General features: G+C 52.4%; 1 protein-coding gene across 1 annotated transcript in view; it reads left to right on the forward strand.

Moving 5' to 3' along the window:
* MROH2A (maestro heat like repeat family member 2A) overlaps positions 1–24,353 on the forward strand; it is a 49,020-nt gene that overhangs the window by 20,551 nt on the left and 4,116 nt on the right. Inside the window, exons 20-37 of the mRNA XM_047770514.1 lie at positions 4,842–4,961; positions 5,097–5,219; positions 5,848–6,000; positions 7,186–7,308; positions 8,352–8,431; positions 10,283–10,391; positions 11,184–11,279; positions 13,839–13,943; positions 15,332–15,455; positions 16,008–16,126; positions 16,908–17,060; positions 17,936–18,090; positions 19,242–19,401; positions 19,474–19,661; positions 20,022–20,159; positions 20,865–20,979; positions 22,395–22,541; positions 22,662–22,844. Coding sequence (XP_047626470.1) covers positions 4,842–4,961; positions 5,097–5,219; positions 5,848–6,000; positions 7,186–7,308; positions 8,352–8,431; positions 10,283–10,391; positions 11,184–11,279; positions 13,839–13,943; positions 15,332–15,455; positions 16,008–16,126; positions 16,908–17,060; positions 17,936–18,090; positions 19,242–19,401; positions 19,474–19,661; positions 20,022–20,159; positions 20,865–20,979; positions 22,395–22,541; positions 22,662–22,844 — 2,391 coding nt within the window. The remainder of the gene's footprint in view (positions 1–4,841; positions 4,962–5,096; positions 5,220–5,847; positions 6,001–7,185; positions 7,309–8,351; positions 8,432–10,282; positions 10,392–11,183; positions 11,280–13,838; positions 13,944–15,331; positions 15,456–16,007; positions 16,127–16,907; positions 17,061–17,935; positions 18,091–19,241; positions 19,402–19,473; positions 19,662–20,021; positions 20,160–20,864; positions 20,980–22,394; positions 22,542–22,661; positions 22,845–24,353) is intronic.

Genomic DNA, 24,353 nt, shown 5'->3' on the forward strand with positions numbered 1-24,353 from the left:
AGTGGGCAAGCTGGGGTGTGGAGCTGGACCCCCAAGTTCTAGAAAGGATGCCTCCTGCCAAACCCTGCTGCACACCTGTCCCTTCCCCCATGCCCATCTCACTGATTAGTTTTCCGCCCCTGGGTCGTCCAGCTTCTGGCTCATGACACCTCATGTGCATATTTCATGGTGAAGGGGTCTTTACAAAACTGTGAACATTGTTGAAAGTCAGAGGTCTCAATCAGTGGAAAACATTCACGTTCATGGACAGGAAGACAAAATAGTTAAGATGTGACCCTCTCCAGTTTCTCTACAGATTCAGTATGACCCCTACCATCATCCTATTTGGCTTTTTTCCCTCCTGAGGTGGCCAAGGTGGTCCTAAAATTTATCTGGAAATGTAAGGGGCCCAGAAGAGCCAATACAGTTATGGTTTAAAAATGAACCACGTTGGAGGGCCCAGGTTTTGCAGCTTCAAGAATTCTTATACAATTGCAGTAAATGAGACAGTGTGATACTGGCACTGGGATAGATAACAGATTGATGGAATAGAGTTGAGAGTCTGGAAATAAACCTCGCATTTACTGTCAATTGATTTTCAGCAAGAGTGCCAAGACTATTCATTGCGGAAAGTGTAGTCTTTTCAACAAACGATGCTGGGAAAACTGCAGAGCCATTTACGAAAGGATGAAGTTGGACCTGTTCCTCAAGACATACACAAAAATTTACTCAAAATGGATCATAGATCCAAACACAAAAGCTAAAACCATAAAATTCTTAGGACAAAGCGTAGGTGGAAATCTTCATAACCTTGGCTTGGGCAAAGCCTTCTGAGATAGGACACCAAAAGCACAAGTGATGAGAGAAAAAATAGAGAAAGTGAGCATCATCAAAACTAAAACATCTGGGAGTTCCTGTTGTGGGAGTTCAGCGGTAACCAAGACGACTAGAATCCATGAGGATGCTAGTTCAATCCCTGGCCTTGCTCAGTGGGTTAAGGATCTGGCGTTGCCCTGAGCTGTGGTGTAGGTCACAGACGTGGCTCGGATCCAGTGTTGCTATGGCTGCGGTGTAGTATGGGAGCTGTAGCTCTGACTTGACCCCTAGCCTGGGAGCTTCCATATGTTGCAGGTGTGGCCCTAAAAAGACAAAAAACCAAACCAAACCAAACTAGTAAAAAATCCTATGCTGAAAACAGTACTATCGAGAAAGAGAGAAGAGGAGTTCCAGTCACGGCTCAGTGGTTAACGAATCTGACTAGGAACCATGAGGTTGCAGGTTCGATCCCTGGGCTTGCTCAGTGGGTTAAGGATCCAGCGTTGCTGTGAGCTATGGTGCAGATTGCAGACACAGCTCAGATCCCGAGTTGCTCTGGTTCTGGCATAGACCGGCAGCAACAGCTCCAATTAGACCCCTAGCCTGGGAACCTCCATATACCATATAGCCCTAGAAAAGACAAAAAAAAAAAAAAGTGAGAAAACAGCCTAAAGAATGAGAGGCAGTATTTGCAAATCTAGTCCCCGATAAGGGACTTGTATCTAGAACATATAAAGAACTAAAATTCAATAATAAAATGACAAATAAGCCAATGTAAAAATGGGCAAACGGTCTGAATAGATATTTCTTCAAAAAAGATACACTAATGGCAAGTAATCAGATGAAAAAATATTCAATACTGTTACCGCTAGGGAAATGCAAAACAAAACCACAATAAGATATTACTCCATACCCACAAGAATGGCTAAAGACTGAATATAACAAGGGCTGGCATGAATATGGGAAAATTAGAACCCTTATATATTCTTGGAGTGAATAAAAAATGGGGCAGCGTTTTTGAAAAACAGTTTGGCATTTCCTTGGAATATGAAATATGGAGTTACCGTATGACCTAGCGATTGCACTCTTAACTATGTATGCCTAAGAGAAATAAAAATACATGTCCACACAAGATCTTGCACGTAAGTGTTCACAGCAGTGTTATTCATATAGCCAAAAAGTGGAAAAAACTCAGATGTTCACCAATGGATGAATGGATAAACAAAATGTGTTATAGCCATACAATGGAGTATTATTCTGCCATGAAACGGAATGAAATACTAATACATGGTACATAAAAGATGATCCTTGAGAACATTTTGAGAAGTGAAAGGAACACTGATGCAAAGAAATGCAAAGTGAGTTTCCCGTCATGGCTCAGTGGAAACGAATCTGACTAGTATCCATGAGGATGCAGGTTCGATCCCAGGCCTCACTCAGTGAGTTAAGGATCCGGCGTTGCGGGGAGCTGGGGTGTAGGTTGCCGATGTGGCTCGGATCTGGCGTGGCTGTGGCTGTGGCGTAGGCCAGCAGCTACAGCTCTGATTGGAACCCTAGCCTGGGAACCTCCATGTGCCGTGGGTGTGGCCCTAAAAAGGCAAACTAAAAAAAAACAAACAAACAAATAATCAAAGGAACGCAAAGGACCACATATGGTATGATCTACTTGTTTGAAATCTCCCGAATGGGCAAATCTGTAGAGACAGAAGGTAGATGAATGGTTGCCAGGGACCCGGGGGGTGTGGAGGGACTGCCAGTGGATGCGGGGTTTCTTTTGGGGGTGATGAAAGTGTTCTCAATTAGACTGTGAGCATGACTGCCCAATTTTGTGAACATGCCACTGCATTTGTCAACTTTAAGTGGGTTAATGGAACAGCATATGAATTATCTCAATAAAGATGTTTAAAACAAGATCTTTACAGGTGCCAATTGAATTTTGCATTTGTTCAGATATGTGCCTCTTATAGTTGCAGATGTAAAAATAACGAATAACAAAGTAGATCTTCTGTAGCTAAACGCTATAGATTTGTGGGTATAAGGTCTTACCAGGTGCCCACTTTAAAGAAACGTGTATATGGTATTTAATACGCAAGTGCGTTTAATTCAACCATATTGTAATCACTCATCTAGCTTAAGGGAAGTAAATAAATGGCCCAGATAACTTAAAAAATCAATGATGGACCCAGTGGCTGAAGGAATTTCATCAGGGCTCTTCCAGTTTCTTCATCATTCAGACTGGCATCCTCCAGGTGGGGGCAAAAGGGCTGACGCATCCTCCAGATTTATGAACTCCAAGAAAAGAGGCATTCTTTTCCAAAATGTATACGCAGAAATCATGATCTTTCCTATATGAACATAAACAAACAAAAAAATACAATATAAAGAAAAAAGATCTCTTCAAAGTAGCAATACAGGGTAAAATATATAATCCCGTAAGATAGTGAGTATATAATGCAGAGAACACCGCCCAATATTCTGTCATCATCTGTGTGGGAAAAGAATCGGAAAGAAAACGGATGTGTGCACATGAATTAACTGAATCACTTTGTTGGGCAGCAGAAAAGGATCACGACCTTGTAACTCAACTTTGCTTCAATCAAAATTGAAAACATGAAAACATAAAAGAAAATATGTGGAACCAAAGCGGAGAACTCCAAACTGCAAGGAGAAGCAGAGAGGCTGAAACAAACCTGGATAAAATAGACACAATCTCTGGCTCTTGGGTAGAAAGGCTCAGTGTTGTTTAGGGCCTCTGTTTTCTCAAGTTAATCTGCAATCCACTTTACTCCTAAGTTCCCAAAAGGAGTTACTGTGAGAATTTGACAGTTTTATGGAATTTAAGACTATGTCCAAGTTCATCTGAGTGAACAAATTGTAAGCGAATAGCTGAGAGCATATTGAAAAAGAAGCACAGTAAAGAAGGATGTGTTCTCCCGAAGAGATCAAAGCTGTGCACGTACCAAATGAAATACAACCACAGAACAGCGGGAGGAGCATATTGATGTGTGTTTTTAGAGTCTTAACGTGGAATAAGCCTTCATATGCATCCAAAGAAACCAAGACAGACCAAAGGCAAGAAAGGAGCTGTACTCTGTGAAAATGGAAATTTTCTGTGTGGACAAACAAAACGGCTATGAATAGAATCAAAGGGGAAATGAGACCTTGGGGAAGGAGACAACTGAGCGTGATCACCAGCTGGGGCTTCTGCCATACGGTGGTTAAAAAATGAGCCACAGACTCTGCTTGGTTTTAAATTCTGGTTCTGTCCCTTCCTGCTGGTTTTCTCATCTCTAAACACACATTTACCTTCTAGCATTGTGGGGATAGAACGAGACAACATACATTTGTTATTTTTCCAAACATATGCACAAAGTTCTTACAAATTAAAAATAAAATAGGTGAGATAATCCAATAATGGGGAAAGAATATAGGCAGAAATCCAAAGAATGGATCATGAGAATATACTGAAGTGAAGAAACGCCTGGTGAAACCGAGAACATTCCGTCTCCCGCTGATAACACCTCAAGTAAGAGTCTCAGATTTGTTGGTGGGAGTGTCGATTGATTCAGCTTACGCAGGAGAGAAATATGGCGCCCGCTATTTGTAATGTTCCTGCTCTTATAACCTGAATACTTATTTTTATTTTTATCATTTTATTTTATTTTTTTGCTTTTTAGGGCCACACTCATGGCATATGGAGGTTCACAGGCTAGGGGTCTCATTGGCGCTGCAGCTGCCAGCCTACACCACAGCCACAGCAATGCAGGATCCGAGCCGCATCTGCGACCTACACCACAGCTCCCAGCAGCACTGGATCCTTAACCCACTGAGCGAGGCCAGGGATCGAACCTACAACCTCATGGTTCCTAGTCGGATTCGTTTCCGCTGCGCCACGATGGGGAACTCCTGAATACTTATTTTTAAAAATATACAAAATATCCTTTTTTTTAAAAATGGAGAGGGATGAGTAGCAAAATCCCCACGGCAGTGACTGCAGAGGACAGAGTGGGAGTCCTGAAGCTCCCTTTGTCCCTCTGCCTCTCCAGGGCTTCCTGTACCGGGCCTTGGGCCTCACCTTGGCCATGGGCCTGGAGGCTGACAAGGTGGAGGTGCTGCTGCTGGAGCTGCTGTACAGGACAGACTACAGCAATGACTTCGACCGTGAGGTGAAGGCGCCCTTCAGTCCCCTCTGGACCCTCGGGGGATGTGGTGTGGACACACCTGCGGTTGTGCGGAGGGGTGTCCCCGCCTGGCCCCCCTGGCCCGCCGCCCTCCCCCAGCCTGGCCGCCTGTCCCCGCAGGGCGTGATTCTGTGCTTCGGCCTGTGCGCCCGGGGCCAGGTGAAGACGGTGCTAAATGTGCTGCACGACTTTGAGGAGAGGATCCAGGAGTCGGAGCAGTCCTGGCAGATCGGCGCCTGGCGGGTAAGTCGCCCTGGCTCCACAATCAGGCCCCCAGGGGCCCCACAGAACAGTGCTCTAAGGCCCCAACCCAGGCTCCTACCAGGCCACAGGAAGAAGCTCCCCTCCGTGTCTCCTTCAACACGTGAAGGGGGCCATTGGACCCAGGCAGCCGAAGGCCGGCCTCTGGAGGCTGCCTCTCCAGGGCCGGGGCAGCAGGGCGCAGTACCCCAGGCTGCCTGAGCTCCAGGGAGCAACCCTCTGGAGTCACCAATGCCTCAGGGTTTGGCCTTGACTCCTGGCCCTCCCTCCCCCGTGGGTTTGATGGCCTCTAACACCTCCTCCCCAAGAGCAGGTGCCCGGCAGGTGAAGATATGAAGGAGGGCACAGCATCTGCTCTTTGGTTAGAGTTAGGGTCAGGGTTAGGGGTTAGGGTTAGGGGTTAGGCTTAGGGTTAGGGTTAGGCCCTGGTCTGGTTTGCTCACCCCTGTACACCCAGGGCCTGCCATGTAGTAAGTGCTCGGTAAAGACGTGTTGGATAAATGAGTGAGCTTTTCAGGCACCCAGGAAACAATCAGCAGAAGGAACAGACCCGCCCCCCCCCCCCCCCCCCCCGCCCCCGCTCTGGTTCTTCTTCCGGTCGGCCTCACAGAAGGACCATCCCTGGAGGCGGGAGACAGTGAAGGGCGCCCTCATGGTGATGTACAGCTGCGTGGCCTCCTACTGCCACCCGCAGATGCTCCTCTCCCACGTGGACAACCCCATCACCACCAAGATCATTCACCACTACTCCAGCAGCTGCCAGGTAACCTCGTGACGTCAGGGAGCCCCACCACTCCTGGGAGATGCCCTCCTTGAGCCAGGCCGGCAGACAGTCACTGCATCGTTATCAGGGTCCCACCTCCGCCCCCCCCCCCGCCCCCCAGGAGACACCCAGGAGTCTCACCTGACACCCAGCATTTGGAAAGCCCATTGCCCTAATCTGTGCTGTTCTCTGATGTGGGGTGCAGGGGTGGGCAGCCCTTCCCAAGGGCTGGGCAGAGTGAGGGTGGGTCCCTAAAGACACAGGATGAGGCCCCCTACTCTTCCCAGGCTCTCTCACGCCCTCTACCCTCACCTCCACCCCCCCACCCTGACATCTGACCCAAGCCCTTACCTGAGGCACAAGAAGGGGGTTGTCTTCAGAGCTGCAAGGGGAATGGCTACTTTCTTAGAAAGGCAAGGAGGAGTAACCCCAGAGAATAAAGCAAAACATGACTTTTATTATTGCCGTTTTGGGAACTACGGTAAAGTACACGTAATATGAAATTTGCCGTCACAGCCCTTGCTGAGCTCCCAGTTCACTGGTGTTAAGTACATTCAGACTACTGTGCGGTCATCACCACCATCAGTTTCCAGAACTCTCCATCTTCCTCAGCTGGAACTCGGTCCCCACGAGCACCAACTCCCCATTTCTCCTCCCTCCCCTGGCAACCGCCTTCGACTTCCCGTTGCTGTGAACCTGACGCTCCAGGTATCACGTGTAACCGGAAGCCTGCAATAGCCATGCTTTTGCGACTGGCTCGTTTATTCAGCGTAATGTGCTCCAGGTTCATCCGCGCCTTAAGAGCAAAGACGATTTTATCTCCATCACTTGTTCTGCCTCTGCGGTGATGCCCGGGCTGGGAGCCCCTGTAAATGCCCACTGATGAGCATTGCTGTTCTTGGGTGCAGAGTTGGGGGTTGGGGGGTGGGGTTGGGGGAGGCAGCCCCTCTGAGGGGCACTGGAAGGCTGTGTCCTGTCCAGCACCTGGCCCACATCCCCGCCAGGTGGCTGAAGGACAGAATGGGGGTGGGGGGCTGTCTCTCAGCGCCCCGCCACGGACTCTTCTTCAGTGTGGGGAGAAGTGTCCTATGTGGCCGTGGGGTGCGGGAGTGCAGACCGGGGCTTGGAGGCTTTGGGGTCACTCCCAGCATGCTCCTCCCTGTCCCTTGTCTTGTCTGAGCACAGGACGTCTGCCTCAAGATAGCCTTCATGAAGAGTGTGGTGCAGGTCACTGGTGCTGTCAGAAACATCAAGGACCTGGAGGACTTTCCATTTGCCCACAAGGCCACTCTCACTGGCATTATAATGGTGAATCGGGTCAGGGGTTTCCTCCATCCTGGGGATTCTGGGGGGGCTCACTGGCTTCCCCCAGTTAGAGGTCCTGGGAGGGGGGCCAGCAGCAGGGGTCCCTGAGCCCCACCTGTCTCAATTCTGCTTTGATCCAACCGTAGGAGTTCTGGGTGTGACATTCTTGTATCTGAACAAGGGTGTCATGGCTGGGAACCATTCCAGAAACCAGGGCTGAAGACCCTGGACCTCTTGGGCTCTGTGATGCTCTGGGGTGCCTGGCTCAGCCCAGATGTAGCCCTAGTGTTTCTCCATAGGTGGGGCCAGGATACAGGGCTCTGCTGCAAGCTTAGACTTAAAGCTATGTTTTGCCCAGAACTTTGGTTTGTTTTTTTTTTTTGCACTTGCAGCGTATGGAGGTTCCCAGGCTAGGGGTCAAATCAGAGCTGCAGCTGCCGGCCTACACCACAGCCACAGAACTTTGTTAAAATCTAGGAAGTGTCAACTGTCCAAAGACAAGAGATGGTGTCGGGGGCCGATGAGTTCGTGGGGCAGCCGCTGTCCCTCTTTCCCAGACCACCACGCCTGGGCCCCGGGAGCTGCTCCAGCTGCCTTGGAAGCAGCTGGGGGGAATGAGATGTGGGTGGAACCGGAGGCCTGAGAAGGCCACAAAATTTCATTAGGGTCCCGCTTGGGGTGGAAAGCTCTATGTGTGCAGTTTCACCCCGGCCTCGCCCAGCGCTGGGGAACAGGCCCCTGAGTCCTCGCGGAAGCGGTTTGCCCAAGGACACACAGCCAGTAAGTGGCAGACTGGAGCAAAAGGCATCTCAGCCCCACTCCTTTTGCCAGATTTTGCTGCCTCCCCCAAGATGTCGCAGGTCATTGTGGAAAAAGAATGAAAGCAGGATGGGGTGTGGGGGCGCATGGTGGGATGTCAGGTGTTCCTGGCTCTAACCGTTCGGGCGCTGCTGCCATCATGGTCACTGTCAGCCCACGCCCATTCCCCCCGCCTGTCCTGGGCCCCTGGGCAGCTTGGCCACTCACTGCCCTGCTCTCAATGACAGGCAATCATCAAGGCAGAACCGCCCGACAGCCTGGTTTCTCCCGTGCGGACAATGGCCATGGATGCTCTTTTGTACCTGAGGTGAGCTGGGCCCAAGCGCTTCCCCTTGGTGGGAATAGAGTCTGAGACCACTGCTCTTTGCTTTTTCGGGGACTCCCATTTGCCCTCTGTTGCCCCCGTAGCCGGAGTCTTAGGCGGCAACTCCTGGGCCATGGGCCTTCCGCCAGCTCTTTTTTATGATTCTCAGCAATATTTCAAGTTGGGCTCTTCTTGCATCGGGAGGTGAATGGCAGATGGGGGAGCTATTCTTTGGTCCATTAGGGGATGTTTCGATCTAGAAATCACACAGTGACACATGGCACAGCCGAGAGATGGCATCTTCCCAGTTGGGTAGGGCTTAATCAAGACATTTATTTATTGATGTGGTACTGATGCAGTTAAGACAGAGTAATAATATGCCTGAGGTTTGCCTTCCTGGAATGGTCCATCCACTGGTGGGACAGGGAGAGCGGGAAGAAGTTAGGGGTTTGGATAATTCATATTTAAAGTGACCAGGTCATCTCTAGAAATTCTTCACCTGCTAGAGCAGATTCATCATTTAGGCTCACAGCAGAACTGTATGTTATTTTAAAGGGGACGCGTAGGCAGACTTTAAATGAAGTTCACAAACATCCCTTCAGGGACTTGGAGAGAAGAAACACGTACATGAGGTGTTACAGGTCAGAGCCGGATATTAGTAGGTGAACCACAAAGGAGTAAAATCTAAGACCAAAAAAGAACGCGACTAATGAGATGTGGCTCAATGGGTTATAACAGGGCTGTCGAAGGACTTGGTGTGGGAGCTGGCCTTTGGCTTTTGACCTGGGCTTGAACAAAGTTGTTGGGTTTGGGTGGGAGCTGGAGGGTCCTGGCAGGACCCCTTTGGGGGCAGGAGTTTGAAGTTTGTGTGGATGGCAGCTCCCATTCTGGAGGCACAAGAGAGCCCATGGGGAACTTGTGACAATACTGATACCCTATCCCACTGCAGATCTTTAAATAAGAATCCCTGGGGACTGACACGGCCCTTGGGGCCCTTTAAGAGTTTTCCTATGATTCTTATTATTTTATTTTATTTATTTTGTTTTATTTATTTTTTTTATTTTTTGTCCTTTTATGGCCACACCTGTGGCACATGGAGCTTCCCAGGCTAGGGGTCTAATCAGAGCTGTAGCTGCCTGCCTATGCCACAGCCATAGCCATGCCAGATCCAAGCCATGTCTGTGACCCACACCACAGCTCACGGCAATGCCAGATCCTTAACCCAGTGAGCAAGGCCAGGGATCAAACCCGCAACCTCATGGTTCCTAGTCGGATTCATTTCTGCTGCGCCACAACAGGAACTCCAGTTCTCCTATGATTCTAAGATGCACCTAGGCTTGAGATCTATGAAAAGGTCAGAAAGGGAGTGAGCTAATGTGTATCAAGTAGCCAGCTCCCACCCCAGGAGGTTTATTAAAACACAGATGGCTGGGCTCACTCCAGAGTTTTTGATTCAGCAGCTCTGAGGTGGAGCCATAGAATTTGCATTTCTAATAAGCTCCGGGGTGACACTGCTGCTGCTGGTCCAGGTATTACAGTGGAAAACCCCTGGGCCAGGACTGGCCTGGGAGGCAGAGTTCACGGTTGAGGTCAGGGAGGAGCAATGGCATGTTTCTGAAGAGGAGAGGGGCGGGCTCAGAACAGGAAACGAGTGGAGGGGTGGCCTTGGACCCCTGAGGCCCCCCCTCAATCACAGACCATCATTACACTGGTGGGTGGGGGGAGTCAGGGCCCTTGGGGAGGGAGGAATGCCTGAACCCCTAAACAGAGAAGCTGGCCTCCCCCTCATTCTGTGACACACCTCCACTGCCCAGTCTGGCCACTGACCACTCCTCTGGTCACTTCTTTCCGCAGCAAACTGAGGCCTTACTACTCCACAGAGGAAAATAGTGAACTGATGGATATCGGTATACATTCTGTAATTTCTCTCCAACCTCCAGGAGAGAACAATGAGTCCATTAAGGTAGGTCCCTCTGGGCCACCTCGTTTTCTGGGTCAGGGCTTGGAAGTTCACATGAGCCCACCATCCTGAACCCCCTGTGAGTGATCAGAGGCAGCAAACTGCAGCAGGCTCTATCAGTAAGGGTAAGGTCATGTTAGCTGATGTAAGAAATAAACCCCGAAACCTTTGTGGTTTAACAAGATGAAAGTTTATTTCTCACTCAAATAAGGTTCAATTGGCAGCAGAGGTGGAGATGGGTCTGCTTCATGCAGTTATTCATGGACCTGGGCTGACAAAGTCCTCACCTGCCGTCTTCAAGGCATGGCTAACATCGTCCAGGTGCATGTGGGTACTGATGTATCCATCTTGAGAGATAAAGAGTCTTGAGAGATAGAGAGTCTGTAGGACTTATGAACTGCTTTGCCCAACTCCCATTGGCTAGAACTCAGTCACGTGGCTCCATCTGAATGCAAAGGGTTCTGGGATCTGTGGTCCCAGACTGGAGGGCTGTTTCCTAAATGCGGTGGAAAAGGAGGACAAATCTTTGGTGGACAGGTAGCCTTCTGTGCCTCAAAGCCCTGGCCCAGGATAAGGGATCAGGAGAACTGGGCTCTAGGAGGTCAGTTTCCACCTTTGCAAAATGGGTTCCTCTTGAGGTTGTTTTCTACATCGTATGAGAAGCTCAGTAAAAAGAACTCAATCTGGGCAGAAGTTGAAGGGTGGTGATCAGACCCCGGTGTGGATCTGCACAGAGTCCTGGCGGGTGGCTGGGCACCCCCATTGGTGCCCAGCTCTCCCCTCTCTTGGCCGCAGACCCTGTATGTGAACGCCTTGCATGCCCTGGAGCAGCTGATGGAGGGGCTCATGCAGAGGCAGCTGGACCCCAAGGGCCTGCAGGAGATGGTGCATGTGAGTTGCCTGGACAGCCAGGAGGGATGGTCACACTTCCCAGAAAGCCAGCCTAAGGGTCAGACTCTTGCTGGGAAATGGGGTATGCGTTAAGAATTGACTTGGCAATTTTTTTAGATAAAACTTGACTAAAAAAGTTGCAAGAACAGTACAAAGAATTCATGTATATCTTTTGCCCAGATCCAAGATTCTTAATATCTTGTGACATTTTCTTTTTCTTTTTCTCATTACACACACACACACACACACACACACACACACACACACACTACTTTTGCGTCATGGAGAGTTGTAGACGTTAAGAAAGAGAACATTCTTTTATACAGCAACAATGATGAAAATCAGGACATTTAATGTTGATACAATGCTATATTCTAATATACATTCCATATTTATGTTTCACTACTTGTCCCATTAATGTCCTTTATAGGTATTTTCCCTGTAGGCCCAGGATCTAATCTGGATTATGAGTTGCATTTAATCATCATGTCTCTTTAGTTTCTCTCCTTCAGTCTGGAACAATTCCTCAGACTGTTTTTGTCCTTCATAATCTTGGTATTTTTGAGGGGTCCTGGCAGGCTTCTGTTCACTTTCTTATTACTGAGTTTTCAGAGGTTTTATATATTCTGTAAACGAGTCCTTTATTAGATATGTGATTTTCAGATATATCGTTCTGGTCTGTGAGTTGTCTTTTCATTAATTTCACAGTGTGTTTTGAACAGCAGAAGTTTTTAATTTTGCTGAAGTCTAACTTATTTTTTCTTTTATGGATCATGATTTTGGTGTCAGATCTAAGACATTTTTGCCTAGCCCAAGGTCACAAAGATTTTCTCCTAGATTTTCTTCTAGAACTTGGTAGTTTCAGGTTTTACAATTAAGGGTATGATATATTTTTTTTAAGTTTTAAAATATGGATCAAAGTTTATTTTAATTTTTTTTACACATGGGTAACCAATTGTTTCAGCACTTAGCTGGGAAGGCTGTCTTTTCTCCATTGAGTTACTTTTGCGTCTTTATTAAAGAATTAATAATTCCTTTATTAAGGAGTTAATTGGGAATTCCTGCTGTGGCATGGGGGAAACAGCAGGGGAATCTGACTAGTATCCATGAGGATGCAGGTTCAGTCCTTGGCCTCGCTCAGTGGGTTGGGTATCTGGCATTGCAGGGAGCTGTGGTATAGGTCGAAGATGCGGCTTGGATACCGTATTGCTGTGGCTGTGGTGTAGGCCAGTAGCTGCAGCTCCCATTCAACCCCTAGCCTGGGAACTTCTACATGCCTTGGGTGCAGCCTTAAAAAAAGGAAAAAACCAGAGTTCCCATCATGGCTTAGTGGTTAATGAATCCGACTAGTATCCATGAAGACACGGGTTCGATCCCTGGCCTTGCTCAGTGGGTTAAGGATCCAGTGTTGCCGTGAGCTGTGGTGTAGGTCACAGATGCAGCTCAGATCCCAAGTTGCTGTGGCTGTGATGTAGGCCGGCAGCTGCAGCTCCGATTCTAGCCCAGGAACCTCCATTTGTCATGAGTGCGGCCCTAAAAAAAAAAAAAAAAAAAAAAAGCAAGCAAGCAACCAACCAAAATCTCAATTGACTACTTACGTGTGCATCTGTTCCTAGATATCTGTCCTGCTCCCGTGATGTATTGTCTGTGTTTACACCGATGTCATCCTGTCTTGATACCACAGTGTTACAGTGAGTCTTGAAACTGGGAGCAGCTAGTACAAGCCCATCACTTTTGCTTTTTGCTGCTCCCTTCTACTCATCCTGATATGCTGCTTTCCAATTTTTATTTTCATGCAAAATGCAGCTTAACTTCTCTTTTGACTTTTCCTTTGACTCATGGGCCAGCTAGAAAATTCCAAATATTTGAGAGTTTTTCAGAGATCTTTTTGGTTTGGATCCTTAATTTAACTCCATTGTAGTCTGAGGACTTGCTTTGTTTAATTCAAATCCTTTTTAATCACATGAGACCTGTTTTGTTGCCCAGGCAAGGCCGATCTTGGTGAATGTTCTGTGAGTTCCTGGAGAGTATTCCGCTGCACTGGGTGGAGGGTTCAGACATATCAGTTAGGCCTGGTTGGTTGCCAGAGTTGTCCAGATTTTCTACATCCTTCCTGATTTCGTCTTCTTGATGATCGGTTACTGAGAAAGAGGTACTGAAATCTCTGTCATTGTGGATTGGTTTATTTTTCCTTTTAGTTCCCGAGTTTTAGTTTGTGTTTTAAGCTCTACCCTTGGGCACATGACCGCTTAGACCTTGGAGTGCAGGGGGGCTGTGCTCCTGGCTCTTTCTCCTGCAGCCAAACATTTGGAACAAGGCCAAACACATCAGCCAAGCACCTTCCTGGTGAGGAGCCCGGGGCCGCTCTCTGCTCACAGCCTCATCACCCTCGTGGGGCCCACCCCCACCCCCCCACGAAGGAACCAGAAGTATCTGGAACCCCCCAGAGCTTTGAAAGTGGGACCCTGAGTGGGAGAGACGAGGAGAGCCGTAATGGCCAGGAAAGAGCTGGCCTCAGGATTTTAATGTTCCCTCCTGTGTTCTGGGCTCCACCTGCAGCTCCTGGAAAAGTGGATCTTGTCCGAGAGAGAATGGGAGCGGGAGAAAGCGATGAACCTTCATCTCCACCTCATGCAGATCTATGTCCAAAGCGTCGGTGTCTGCGTGAGTCGGGGAGACCCCAGCGCCCCAGTCCGCCACTCTCACATCCACAGAGCAAGGAGAGGAAAAGATTTTGGAATCAAGATCTGCCCCTTGAAGAGCCCCCTGGGAGGAGCTGGCCTGGGGGCTCTGGGGGTGCTGAGGGATAGGACGGGCTGGGCGTGGTGTAGCCCCGGGTTTTGTGAGGCCTGAGGTTCACCCAGAGGTGAAGGCCCTCTTTAAGAAAAAGGAATGCATGGAGTTCCCATCATGGCTTGGCGGTAATGAACCTGACTAGTATCCATGAGGACGTGGGTTTGATTCCTGGCCCTGCTCAGTGGGTTAAGGATCCTGTGTTGCCTTGAGCTGTGGTGTAGGTCACAGATGTGGCTCGGATCCCGTGTTGCTGTGGCCGTGGTGTAGGCTGGCAGCTGCATCTGTCATTCAACCCCTAGCCTGGGAACTTCCATACGCCGTGAGTGTGGCCCTAAAAAGACAAAACCAAAAAAAAAAAAAAAAAGGGATACACAGTTATGAATACCACATTCATTAGGAAAGTGAGTGTTTACCAAGAATGAGAAAATAAATCACCAAAAATCATGAATTTTAAAAAGCTTGGCAAATACTACAGACATCACAAAATCTAGAAAGCAATGCCTTTTTGGTTCATCAAGCATCTGACAGTATTGGCACGAGGACGATGGGGGTTCTCTCCCTCATATCTGGGGGTCGATGCACATTGAGAACAAGGTGTGCAGGACCCCTGTCCTGGAGCACCATCCAGGTGGGACCCAGGCCCAGCGAAGAGAGGCTGGAGCCAAGTGGAGTTCCCTGGTGACCAAGTGGGTTAAGGACCCAGCATGATCATGGCAGCAGCTCATGTCGCTGCTGTAGCATGTGCATTCAATCTCAGGCCCTGGAACTCCTGCATGCATGCCGAGGGCATGGCCAGGAAAAAACAGTAAAAGACTAGTGCTAAGTAACATTTGAGGCCAGTTGCCCTGCAGAATGCATCACCTTCATTCCCGTGGTGTTGATGCTCCCTAAAAGAAGAGGCCCCATTATCATCTCGGATTTACAGATGAGGAGCACGAGGGCCTGAGGCTAAATACCCACCCAAGTCACAGAGCTAGTGAGTAGGGAAGTTAAGATTTGAAGCCAGGGATCAGTTATAGAAACAAGGCAGGTGCTCAGACAAGGGGTGCATTCTGAGCAGGCTCCTCGGATCCTGGCTGCTCAGCCTCCAGTGGCCCAGTGGTGGGGCTTGGGGCCGGAAGCTCAGGCTTCCCAGATGGCGGTGCTTTGAGAGCGGGGGCCCATCCTCTCTGACTGCTGGCTGCAGTGCCCTTGGGTAGCACCTGATGTGCTCGGTGGGTCAGAGGGTGTGAGCCTTCTGGTCTCCTGTCCCTCAGATCCCCCTGAAGCTGGGGCAGTTTGGCTCCCTGGTTGGACTCATCGCCCCATGCACCTGTGACTCCCACAGAAGAACCCGCCTGGCCTCCATGGATGTCCTGTCCAGCCTGCTGGATCTTCATGGTATGGGGAAGGCGGTCATCAAGACCAGCCTCTCCAGGCCAGGAGGGACGGCTGACCTCAGGGGTGCTGATGGTGGGGCTGTCCTGGGGGAGGCAGTGTGGCCTCTCTGTGTAGACAAACAAGAGGGATGGCGGGGTGGGGTGGGGTGGGTGCAGAGTTCACTGAGAGGCTGTGGTGGCTTCTGGAAGGAGAGGCTCATTGGCTTAGCCGACTCACTGAGGGCATGTCCTGGGAACTGAGGGGCCCTGGTGGGACAGGGTCATCTCACAGATAGCAAGGATGCAGCAGAACTGGCCAGAGATGGGCTCAGAGGGAGGGCAGTGGGGGGACCTTCAGAGGGGGAGAGTTTGCCTCTGGCTTGGCAGCTGGTAGAGTGTCCCTCTAAGCCTCCATAGAGGTGGTCCGAGGGGCGAGGCAAGAAGGGAGGGACATCCGGAGGCTGCAGGGCTCTACAGTCCCGTGGAACCAAGGCCTCCAGGGCCGGGGCAGGAGGCCGCCATGATGCTGGCCCTCTGTCCAGGCTGACTGTGTCTGAAATTGTATTCCCACCAGCAAGCCAGACCTGCTCCTCCTGGGGTGCTTCCAAGGAGCTGGAGCTGGAGAAATGTAAGGAGGACCTGCAGGGCTCGGACATGGAGAAGTTGGTCAGTGCATCCTCCAGAATCGCCAAGGTGATGAAGCCCAGAAGGCTGTGTGGGCCGTGGCCTCCGGGCGCCTGGGCCGTCTTGGGAGGCCGGGCCTTGCACGACGCCCATCCCCCTCTGGAGGTCAGGGTTCCCCTTGGTCCAATCATGGGCCATCCTGGGTATTAAAATGGCCTGTGATGTGTAAGCTCGCCTCTGTGGGGCCCGGCACATGGAAGGCGCTTAACAGCCCTCAGCTGTCTTCTCTTTGTCCCCATCATGTGCTGCACGGAGGGGTCCCAGAAGGACTGAGTCAGAGGCCCTGCACACAGGCAGGAGGATGGCGTATTAGTGAGAGAAAGTGCCCATAGCCGCCCCAACTCTGGGGGCCGCAGAGGGGCAAGGTCCCTTCTGCCTCAGGGGGCAGAGGAGGCTCTGCGGAGCATGGGGGCTTGTGCGTGGGCAGGACAGGTCAAGGGCATGAGGGCTCAGGGCACACCCCGAGGGAAGGCTGCAGGACAGTAAGGTCAGGACAGGGAGGGTTTGGGGAGACGCTTCCTGTCTGAGGTTCAGTGGGGTGGGCCAAGCCATAGGAAGAGGGAGAGCTTGGGGTGCCTCCCCGAGGCTTTGCAGTTGGGTGACAACGAGCGGGCCGGTGATTGAGAGGCTGGGTGGCGAGGCTGGAGGAGGCTGTGGCCATGGTTGGAGAGAGGATGGGGGCCTGGGCTGGGGCTGTGATAAAGGAGCAGAGTTGTCAGCGGAGACAGGAGGGCCCAGGGTCCTCGGGGCTTGGTTGTCGGACCCCGGGAACAGGCTGCTCTGGTTTTAGGTGGCCTGCTTGCAGTTTAATTGCGATGAGGTGGTCTCGATTATCCAGAAGCTCTGTGAGAACATCGGGGCCATGGACCTCCAGCATGACAAGGCCTCCGTCACCTGGGTCAGCGTCTTCCTCCAGATGCGGGTCAAGGAGCTGGAGGACAAGGTGACAGCACGCTCGCTGGGTCACCTGGGGCCCGGGGCTGCCCGTGCACACAGTCTAGAGGGACGGCAAGGGCCCAGCCTTGCTTGCTGAGGATTCCCTATGCCCTGCCACCCTCCCACCCCCCAAGTCCATGGTTATGAAGAAGAGGAGGAAGTAGGGTTCTAGAACAAGAAAGAATATGTTGGGAGTTCCCTGGTGGTCTAATGGTTAGGATTTGGTGCTTTCCCTGCTGCAGATGGGGTTTAATCCCTGGTCTGGGAACTGAGATCCTACATTGCTGCACGCTATGGCCAAAAAAAGTTGTGATTTCATTGGTATGTGTATTGCCAAAACTAGAAAGGATCCAGTAGTTCATGCCGAAGGTGGAATTGTACATGGCCATTCAAATTAAATATTAAGAAAAAGAGGAGTTCCCGTCATGGCGCAGTGGTTAACGAATCTGACCAGGAACCATGAGGTTGCGGGTTCCATCTCTGGCCTTGCTTAGTGGGTTAAGGATCTGGCATTGCTGTGGCTCTGGCATAGGCCAGCGGCTACAGCTCCGATTTGACCCTTAGCCTGGGCTCCCTATGCCGCGGTGCAGCCCTGGAAAAGGCAAAAAGCCAAAAAAAAAAAAAAAAAGGAACATGTTGAAGATGGCTTATCGGTAAGTAGACAGTGGGCTGGAGGCCTGAGCTCTCTCTCTTAGAGCAGCACACCGCCTCCCATGAGGAAAATCTGATAAAATCTAGGATGAGACCAGAAGGTGTGTGGGAAGGAGTGCTGGCAGTTATCCTACCCATTGTCCAGCTGGGCAAGAGGAGGGGTGTGCAGTGGGATGAGGGCAGGTGGTCCACGGGGGCCAGGCTGCCTGGTGATGCCCCACCCCCTCCCAGGTGGCCGAGATCCTGGGCGCCATCCTGGTCCACCTGCCGGTGGCGGACCAGCCAGAGGTGCGGCGCCTCCTCATCGAGGGCATCCTGCTGCTGGCGCATTACCACCAGGAGACCGTGCTCACATCGCTCCTGCGGCAGCCGCTGCCCATGGAGAGGTGGGTGCCCTGGGGGTGGGGCCCTCTGTGCCACCCAGACCATGCCGGACTCATCCCAGGAGGCTAGGGCCTTGACTGGCACCTTGTCCAACCCCCGGGCGGGTCAAACCCTCTCCTTGCATCTCCGGGGGTGGTACAGCCTCTGGGAACCTGGACTCAGAGCCTGGATGTTGCAGCAACATCCTCACAAGCTGGACCCCCGACCCCACAGTGCCTCACGTGTCCTGGTCCCCCCCTCGGGGCTCTTCCCTGGGCAGCCCTTTCCTTCCCCTGGAGGACAGAGCTCCGGGCTGGATCAACCACAGGATGTGGCCCCCAAGGGCTGAGCAGGCCTCTGGAGAAGCCCCACTCTGTCCTCCTTCCCCTAAATGGGGCCCTGAGAGGGAAGTGACTAGTCCAGTGCCAGGGGATAAAGTGACAGAGCCCCAGGCCACTCAGGTGGCCTCCAGGTAAAGCGACACAAACCCTGTGATCTTGACAAATGGTACCCAGACCCTGCATCTCTATCACAGTGTTGCACAAGCAGCTGGTACCATCTCACCAGTCTGAGTAGTGATTTTGCCGGGATGGTGCTGGAGTTCTCTGAGGAGGGCCCAGAAAGAGGGGGGGCAGGTGTCCTCAGAGCTGTGGAAACTGAGGAGCAAAGGGCAGCCTTGAGACTTGGTGGAGAGAGATGCGGCAGATACTGCAGAAGATGCTGGATGCAGAGACTAATTTTGAGCACAGGCATCAGATCCAGAACCTCCTGGGCTGCCCCATGTGAAAGGATGGACTGGCTCCATCCTGGAGGTGCTTCTCAGAAGGGCAGCCCTGCCCCAAGTGCAGCTCAGAGGGCAGTGCAGGTGGCTTGATTTAAGGAGGTTAGCCCCTCTCTGAGCCATGCTGGGCCAAGGCCACTGGCTGGCTGGCTTACACTGCATAAGTTAGCTATCACCGTGTAACAAATTGCACTGACTTGGAAGCTTGGAACTGCAGGCATTTATCATCTCTTGGTTTGCATGGGTTAAGAGCTGGGGCTCAGCCTCCCTGAGATCCAGCCTCCAGAGTCCTGCCCCTACTCAGGGGCCTGCCTGCCTGGGGGTCCACAGGGGCTCTGACCTGCTAGGGCACATGACCCCAAACACACAGTTTTGTCCCCTGTCTTTGGCTAGCCACCTGACGGAGGTGTGGCTGGCTGTGGCGGAGAACGTGCCTTTTGCCCGGACGATGCTGCATGGGCTGATGGGCCGGCTGCAGTCGAGGTTCACGCCCAGGGTCAATGCCACTTCCAAGGCTGACATCTGGCGCCTGGCCGCGGTGGACCCTCTGATGGTGAGTCACGGGGCAGGTGCTCCTTGGGGGGCTCGGTAGGAGCCCCGACACCTCTGGCCCTCCTCTCTTCAGACGCTCTGCACCATCCACCTTCTCATTGAAAAGATGGACGACGAGCTCCCGGACCTTTTCCCGGAGCTCATCTACACCCTCCTGCTGCAGCTCAGCAGCAGCCAGGGGCCAGAGGCTGTGTCGCCCGTCCTGAAGACATGGAGACTCGTCCACAAGGGGACCCTCCCCGAGGAGATCAACCCTCAAAGGTGCTCTCGGGGAGGGGTGGGGGGTGTGTAAGGCAGTGGGCCTGGGCTGGATGCAGCCTCTTAGAAGTCACTGGACTGCAACTGTCACCTCCACTGAGAGGCCCTCATTGTCCCCTCCCGGTGGGAGAAGTTTCTGGAAGCTGATCTTACTCATGACCCTCCCGCCCATGAGTCCTGTACAGTGTGATTTTCAGTTTGCAGACTCACGTCTCCCACCATCACTCTTGGCCCCTTGAGCAAGGCCCTGCCCGTGTTGGGTGGCCTATTCACAGACCTGGGTGCAGAGCTTTGCCCATCAGAGGCAGGGCAGGTGCTCATGGCAGGGCAGCCACATCGTGACACAGCCCCGCCTTCTTCCAGGGTGGCAATCAAATCCATGCAGCTCTTGTTCAGGAGACTCAGAGGCGACCCGCTGCTTTACATCCTGGAAGAGCAGGATGTGTGGACGCTCCTGGAAAGCAGCTCAACGTTCCTGCAAGGAGTCAGCTTGCTGGCCAGGTGGGCACCCGGCTCTATGGGGCGGGGACAGAGGCATCTTCTTGCTGGGAGGTCTGGGTCGTGGCTGAATGCCCACATCCCAAACTCTGGGCGGCAGGAGGGGGCAGGGCCAAGGGAAGCTTTTCTTGCAGCCCTTCCTGCTCCAAGGCAAGAAAGTGAGGTCTGAGGTACGTGCGGTGTGTCTGAGGCCACGTAGGGCTTCTGAGCTGGGCCAGGACTGCAGGACTAGGAGTTCCTTCCCAGGTCCTGAGCTCTCTCTCTCTCTTTTTTTTTTTCCTTCTGCTTTTTAAGGCCACCCCCTCGGCATATGGAGGTTCCCAGGCTAGGGGTTGAATCGGAGCTACAGCTGTCGGCCTGCAGCGTAGCCACAGCAACTCGGGATCTGAGCCGCGTCTGTGACCTACACCACAGCTCACGGCAATGCCAGATCCTTAACCCACTGAGCAAGGCCAGGGGTTGAACTATATCCTCATGGATGCTAGTCGGGTTTGTTACTGCTGAGCCACGATGGGAACTCCCTGAGTGCTCTTGACTAGCCCTTGTTCTGGTCCCTTTTTATAAAAAGGAGATGGAGAGTCAGTACTTCGGGAGCCTCCTGACCTAGGTGATCTGGCCCTGGGCGCCCTGCTGCAGAGCACTATGCCCAGCAGGAGCTGAGGTGCCCCCTCACCCCCGCCCCCCGACCATGGTGCTGTCCCCCTACAGGCTGTGCCTGCGGCACGCCGAGGGCTACCAGCAGAGGCTGTCGGAGCTGGTGCTCAGGGGCATGGCCTCGGAGGTCCTGAGCTGCCGCATCAGCAGCACAGCGGTCTGTGTGGAGGTATGGCTGCGGGTGGGCGAGGGGGGCTGGAGGGCTGGGGTGCGGGGAGGGGGTGGTCGATCCCCTGGGCTCTCCTGGAGGCCCATCTCAGGGAGGTGCCCGGGGCTGAGGGGTACCTGAGCCCAGGGGAGGGAGCAGGCGAACCTCCCCTGTTTGTGTGTTCATTCACTCCTTCACGCCAGTGGTCTGGGGTGGGTACTGTGGGGAAAGGGGCTGAGACATGGCCTGTGCCCTGAAGCATAGCAGCCACGTGATGTGTGACGATGTGTGACGTGGTGAGTGCCAGCAGTGCCAGGGCCGGAGCAGGGCTTCCTTGGGGAAGGTTTGGCAGGAGGGCCTGGCCAGTAGGAAGGCCAGGAGAGAGGGCCCAGTACCCTTCCTCCATGCACTCAGGACTTTGGGGGTCCTGAGGGAAGTGGCCGGAAAGCTTTTAGGAGAAATTCTGTTGCCTGCCCGACGCCCAGGATGCTGTAGGACCCAACCGTTGACCTAAAACGAGACAGTGAACTTGATCTATAAAGGGCCAGAGTAGGAGTTCCCATTCGTGGCTCGGTTAACGAATCTGACTAGAAATCATGAGGTTGCAGGTTCAATCCCTGGCCTTGCTCAGTGGGTTAAGGATCCGGTGTTGCCGTGAGCTGTGGTGTGGGTCGCAGATGCGGCTCTATCCCGAGTTGCTGTGACTGTGGTGTAGGCCGGCGGCTATAGCTCCTATTTGACCCCTAGCCTGGGAACCTCCATATGCCACGGGAGCGGCCCAAGAAAATGGCAAAAAGACAAAAAAAAAAAAAAAAGGGCCAGAGTAATTCATTCTTCAATTTTGGGGTCTCCCATTCGGTGTCTAGTTTAAGGTTTATAAATCACACCCATGTGTGCACACACACTGACACCCCTGCACACACGCATGCCAGAGGGTCCTGAGGTCCCGGCGTTTTGAGTGCTAGGCCTGCCCTGACTCTGAATCTCAGGAGTGGAATCCATCCTTGGGGTGCATTTCTGCTCAGACACCGTGGGCACCACGGCGCCTGCACACGGTGGCTGCCCCCCCTCCGGTTAACTGAAGGAATGACTAAGGAATGAGGCTGTTCATACAGGTAAGGGGCTTGCCTAGGATTTCCCACGCGTTTTTTGCATTTCCAAACTGTCACAGCGTCCCCGTGAGGCAAGTGCTGGTATTGCCCCCTTTTAGCCGATGAGAAAACCGGCTGGGAGGCTGGGAGGGGTGGCGGGACGTTACCAGGGTCCCACGGCTGGCAGGCGGAGGGGCCAAGAGCCGGTCCTGGGCGCTGGGGCTCAGAGTCCGCTCCCGTTCACAGAGAGACAGTGCTGCACGTCGAGCTTCCCCCACACGTCCTGTCCTGTGGCTGAGACGTGCGCTGATCTTGGGGGTGACTGTAAAAAGTTCTCCTTTCCAGTTCATGAGAGACCCGATCCTCTACCGGGAGAAGCTGCTGAAGCCGGCGGTGCTGATGCTGGAGAAGGGTGTGGACCAGGAGGACGAGGCCCTGCGGGTGCTCTCTCTGCGCGCCCTCGGGAACATGGCCCTCGGTGCCCCCAGGAAGGTCTGCGCCCAACCCTGAGCTCAGGGCCCTGGGGTGCAGTGCCCGGGGGCTTGAGGGACCAGGGCTGGAGTGTCTCGGTCCGTGGTGGGGGTGGGGGCTGACGGCTCCCCTTCCCCCCAGGTGAGGCAGTACCGGAAGCTCTTACTGGAGAAGTGCCTGTGCTCCCTGAGAGGGCCGGTGAGCCCCAGCGTGACCTCCGAGGGCATGGAGGCCCTGGCCAAGGTCCTGGCGGAACTGCGGGAGGGGGACGTGGGGTCTGCCTTCGACGCCATCTCTGAGCGGTGCAGAACCTTCTTTGACAATGTGAGTCCACGTGGGAGCCTTGCCTCGCCCCGCCCTGGCCCTGGTGGGGGCCCCACAAATGGCTGCTGGGGAGAGGAGTGGGCACTTCTAGTCCCCAGAGAAGAGATGTGCTGTGAAGCAGGAAGGGCTCAGGTGCAACTTGGCACTGATGCGTTGGTTGACTGATCATGACATTTGGAAAAAATAAAAAATCTTGTTCTAGGGAGTTCCCATTGTGGCTCAGCGGTAACAAACCTGACTAGTATCCATGAGGATGTGGGTTCGATCCCTGGCCTCACTCAGTGGGTTACAGATCCAGCCTTGCTGTGATCTGTGGTGTAGGTCGCAGATGCATCTTGGATCCAGCCTGTGGAAGTTCCATATGCCGTGGGTGTGGCACTAAAAAAAAATCTTGTTCTAGGGCCCATGGGACCCTCCTCTCCTACTCCCTCCCCTCATTTTTTGGACCACTCCAAGGCATATGGAGTTCCTGGACCCGGGATAAGATCCAAGCAGCAGTTGTGATCTATGTCATAGCAACACTGGATCCTTTAGCCTACTGCGCCAGGCCGGGGATCAAACCCGAGTCTTGGTGCTGTAGGAACACTGCCGATCCTGTTGCACCACAGCAGAAACTCCCTTCCTCCCCTGCTTTTTTTTTTTCTTTTTAGGGCCGCACTTGTATCATATGGAGGTTCCCAAGCTAGGTGTTGAATCAGAGCTACAGCTGCCGGCCTACGCTACAGCCACAGCAACGTGGGATCCGACCTGCATCTGCAAACCTACACCACAGCTCATGACAATATCAGATCCCCGACCCACTGAGCAAGGCCAGGGTTTGAACCTGCATCCTCATGGATGCTAGACAGGTTTGTTACCTGTGAGCCACAAAAGGAACTCCTCCCCTGCTTTTTTTAAGAGAAATTATTTTAGGAGTTCCTGTCATGGCACAGTGGTTAACAAATCTGACTAGAAACCATGAGGTTGCAGGTTCGATCTCTGGCCTTGCTTAGTGGGTTGAGGATCCGGTGTTGCTGTGAGCTGTGGTGTAGGTTGCAGACATGGCTCAGATCCTGAGTTGCTGTGGCTCTGGCGTAGGTTGGCAGCTACAGCTCCGATTAGACCCCTAGCCTGGGAATCTCCATATGCTGTGGGAGCAGTCCTAGAAAAGGCAAAAAGACAAAAAAAAAAAAAGAAAGAAAGAAAGAAATTATTTTATTGAAGTTTAGTTGATTTACAATTTTGTGTTCATTTCTGGTGTACAGCAAAGTGATTTGGTTATACATGTATATATTCTTTTTCATTTTCTTTCCTATTATGGTTTATTACAGGGCATTGAATATAGTTCCCTTGCTATGCAGTAGGACCTTGTGGCAGATCCATTCCCCTGCTGTTTATTCCTCGCAGCACAAATGCTTCCTGGGCGGCTGTGTGTTGGGGGGGGGACTCTGCTAGGCAGTGATGTGTGCAGGTCACAAACACCAGAATCCTGCCCAGTCCTGAGCCCACAGGGGAGACTCCATCCTGATG

The sequence above is a fragment of the Phacochoerus africanus genome, chromosome 3, assembly GCF_016906955.1.
Source record: "Phacochoerus africanus isolate WHEZ1 chromosome 3, ROS_Pafr_v1, whole genome shotgun sequence".
NCBI classification, from domain to species: domain Eukaryota; kingdom Metazoa; phylum Chordata; class Mammalia; order Artiodactyla; family Suidae; genus Phacochoerus; species Phacochoerus africanus.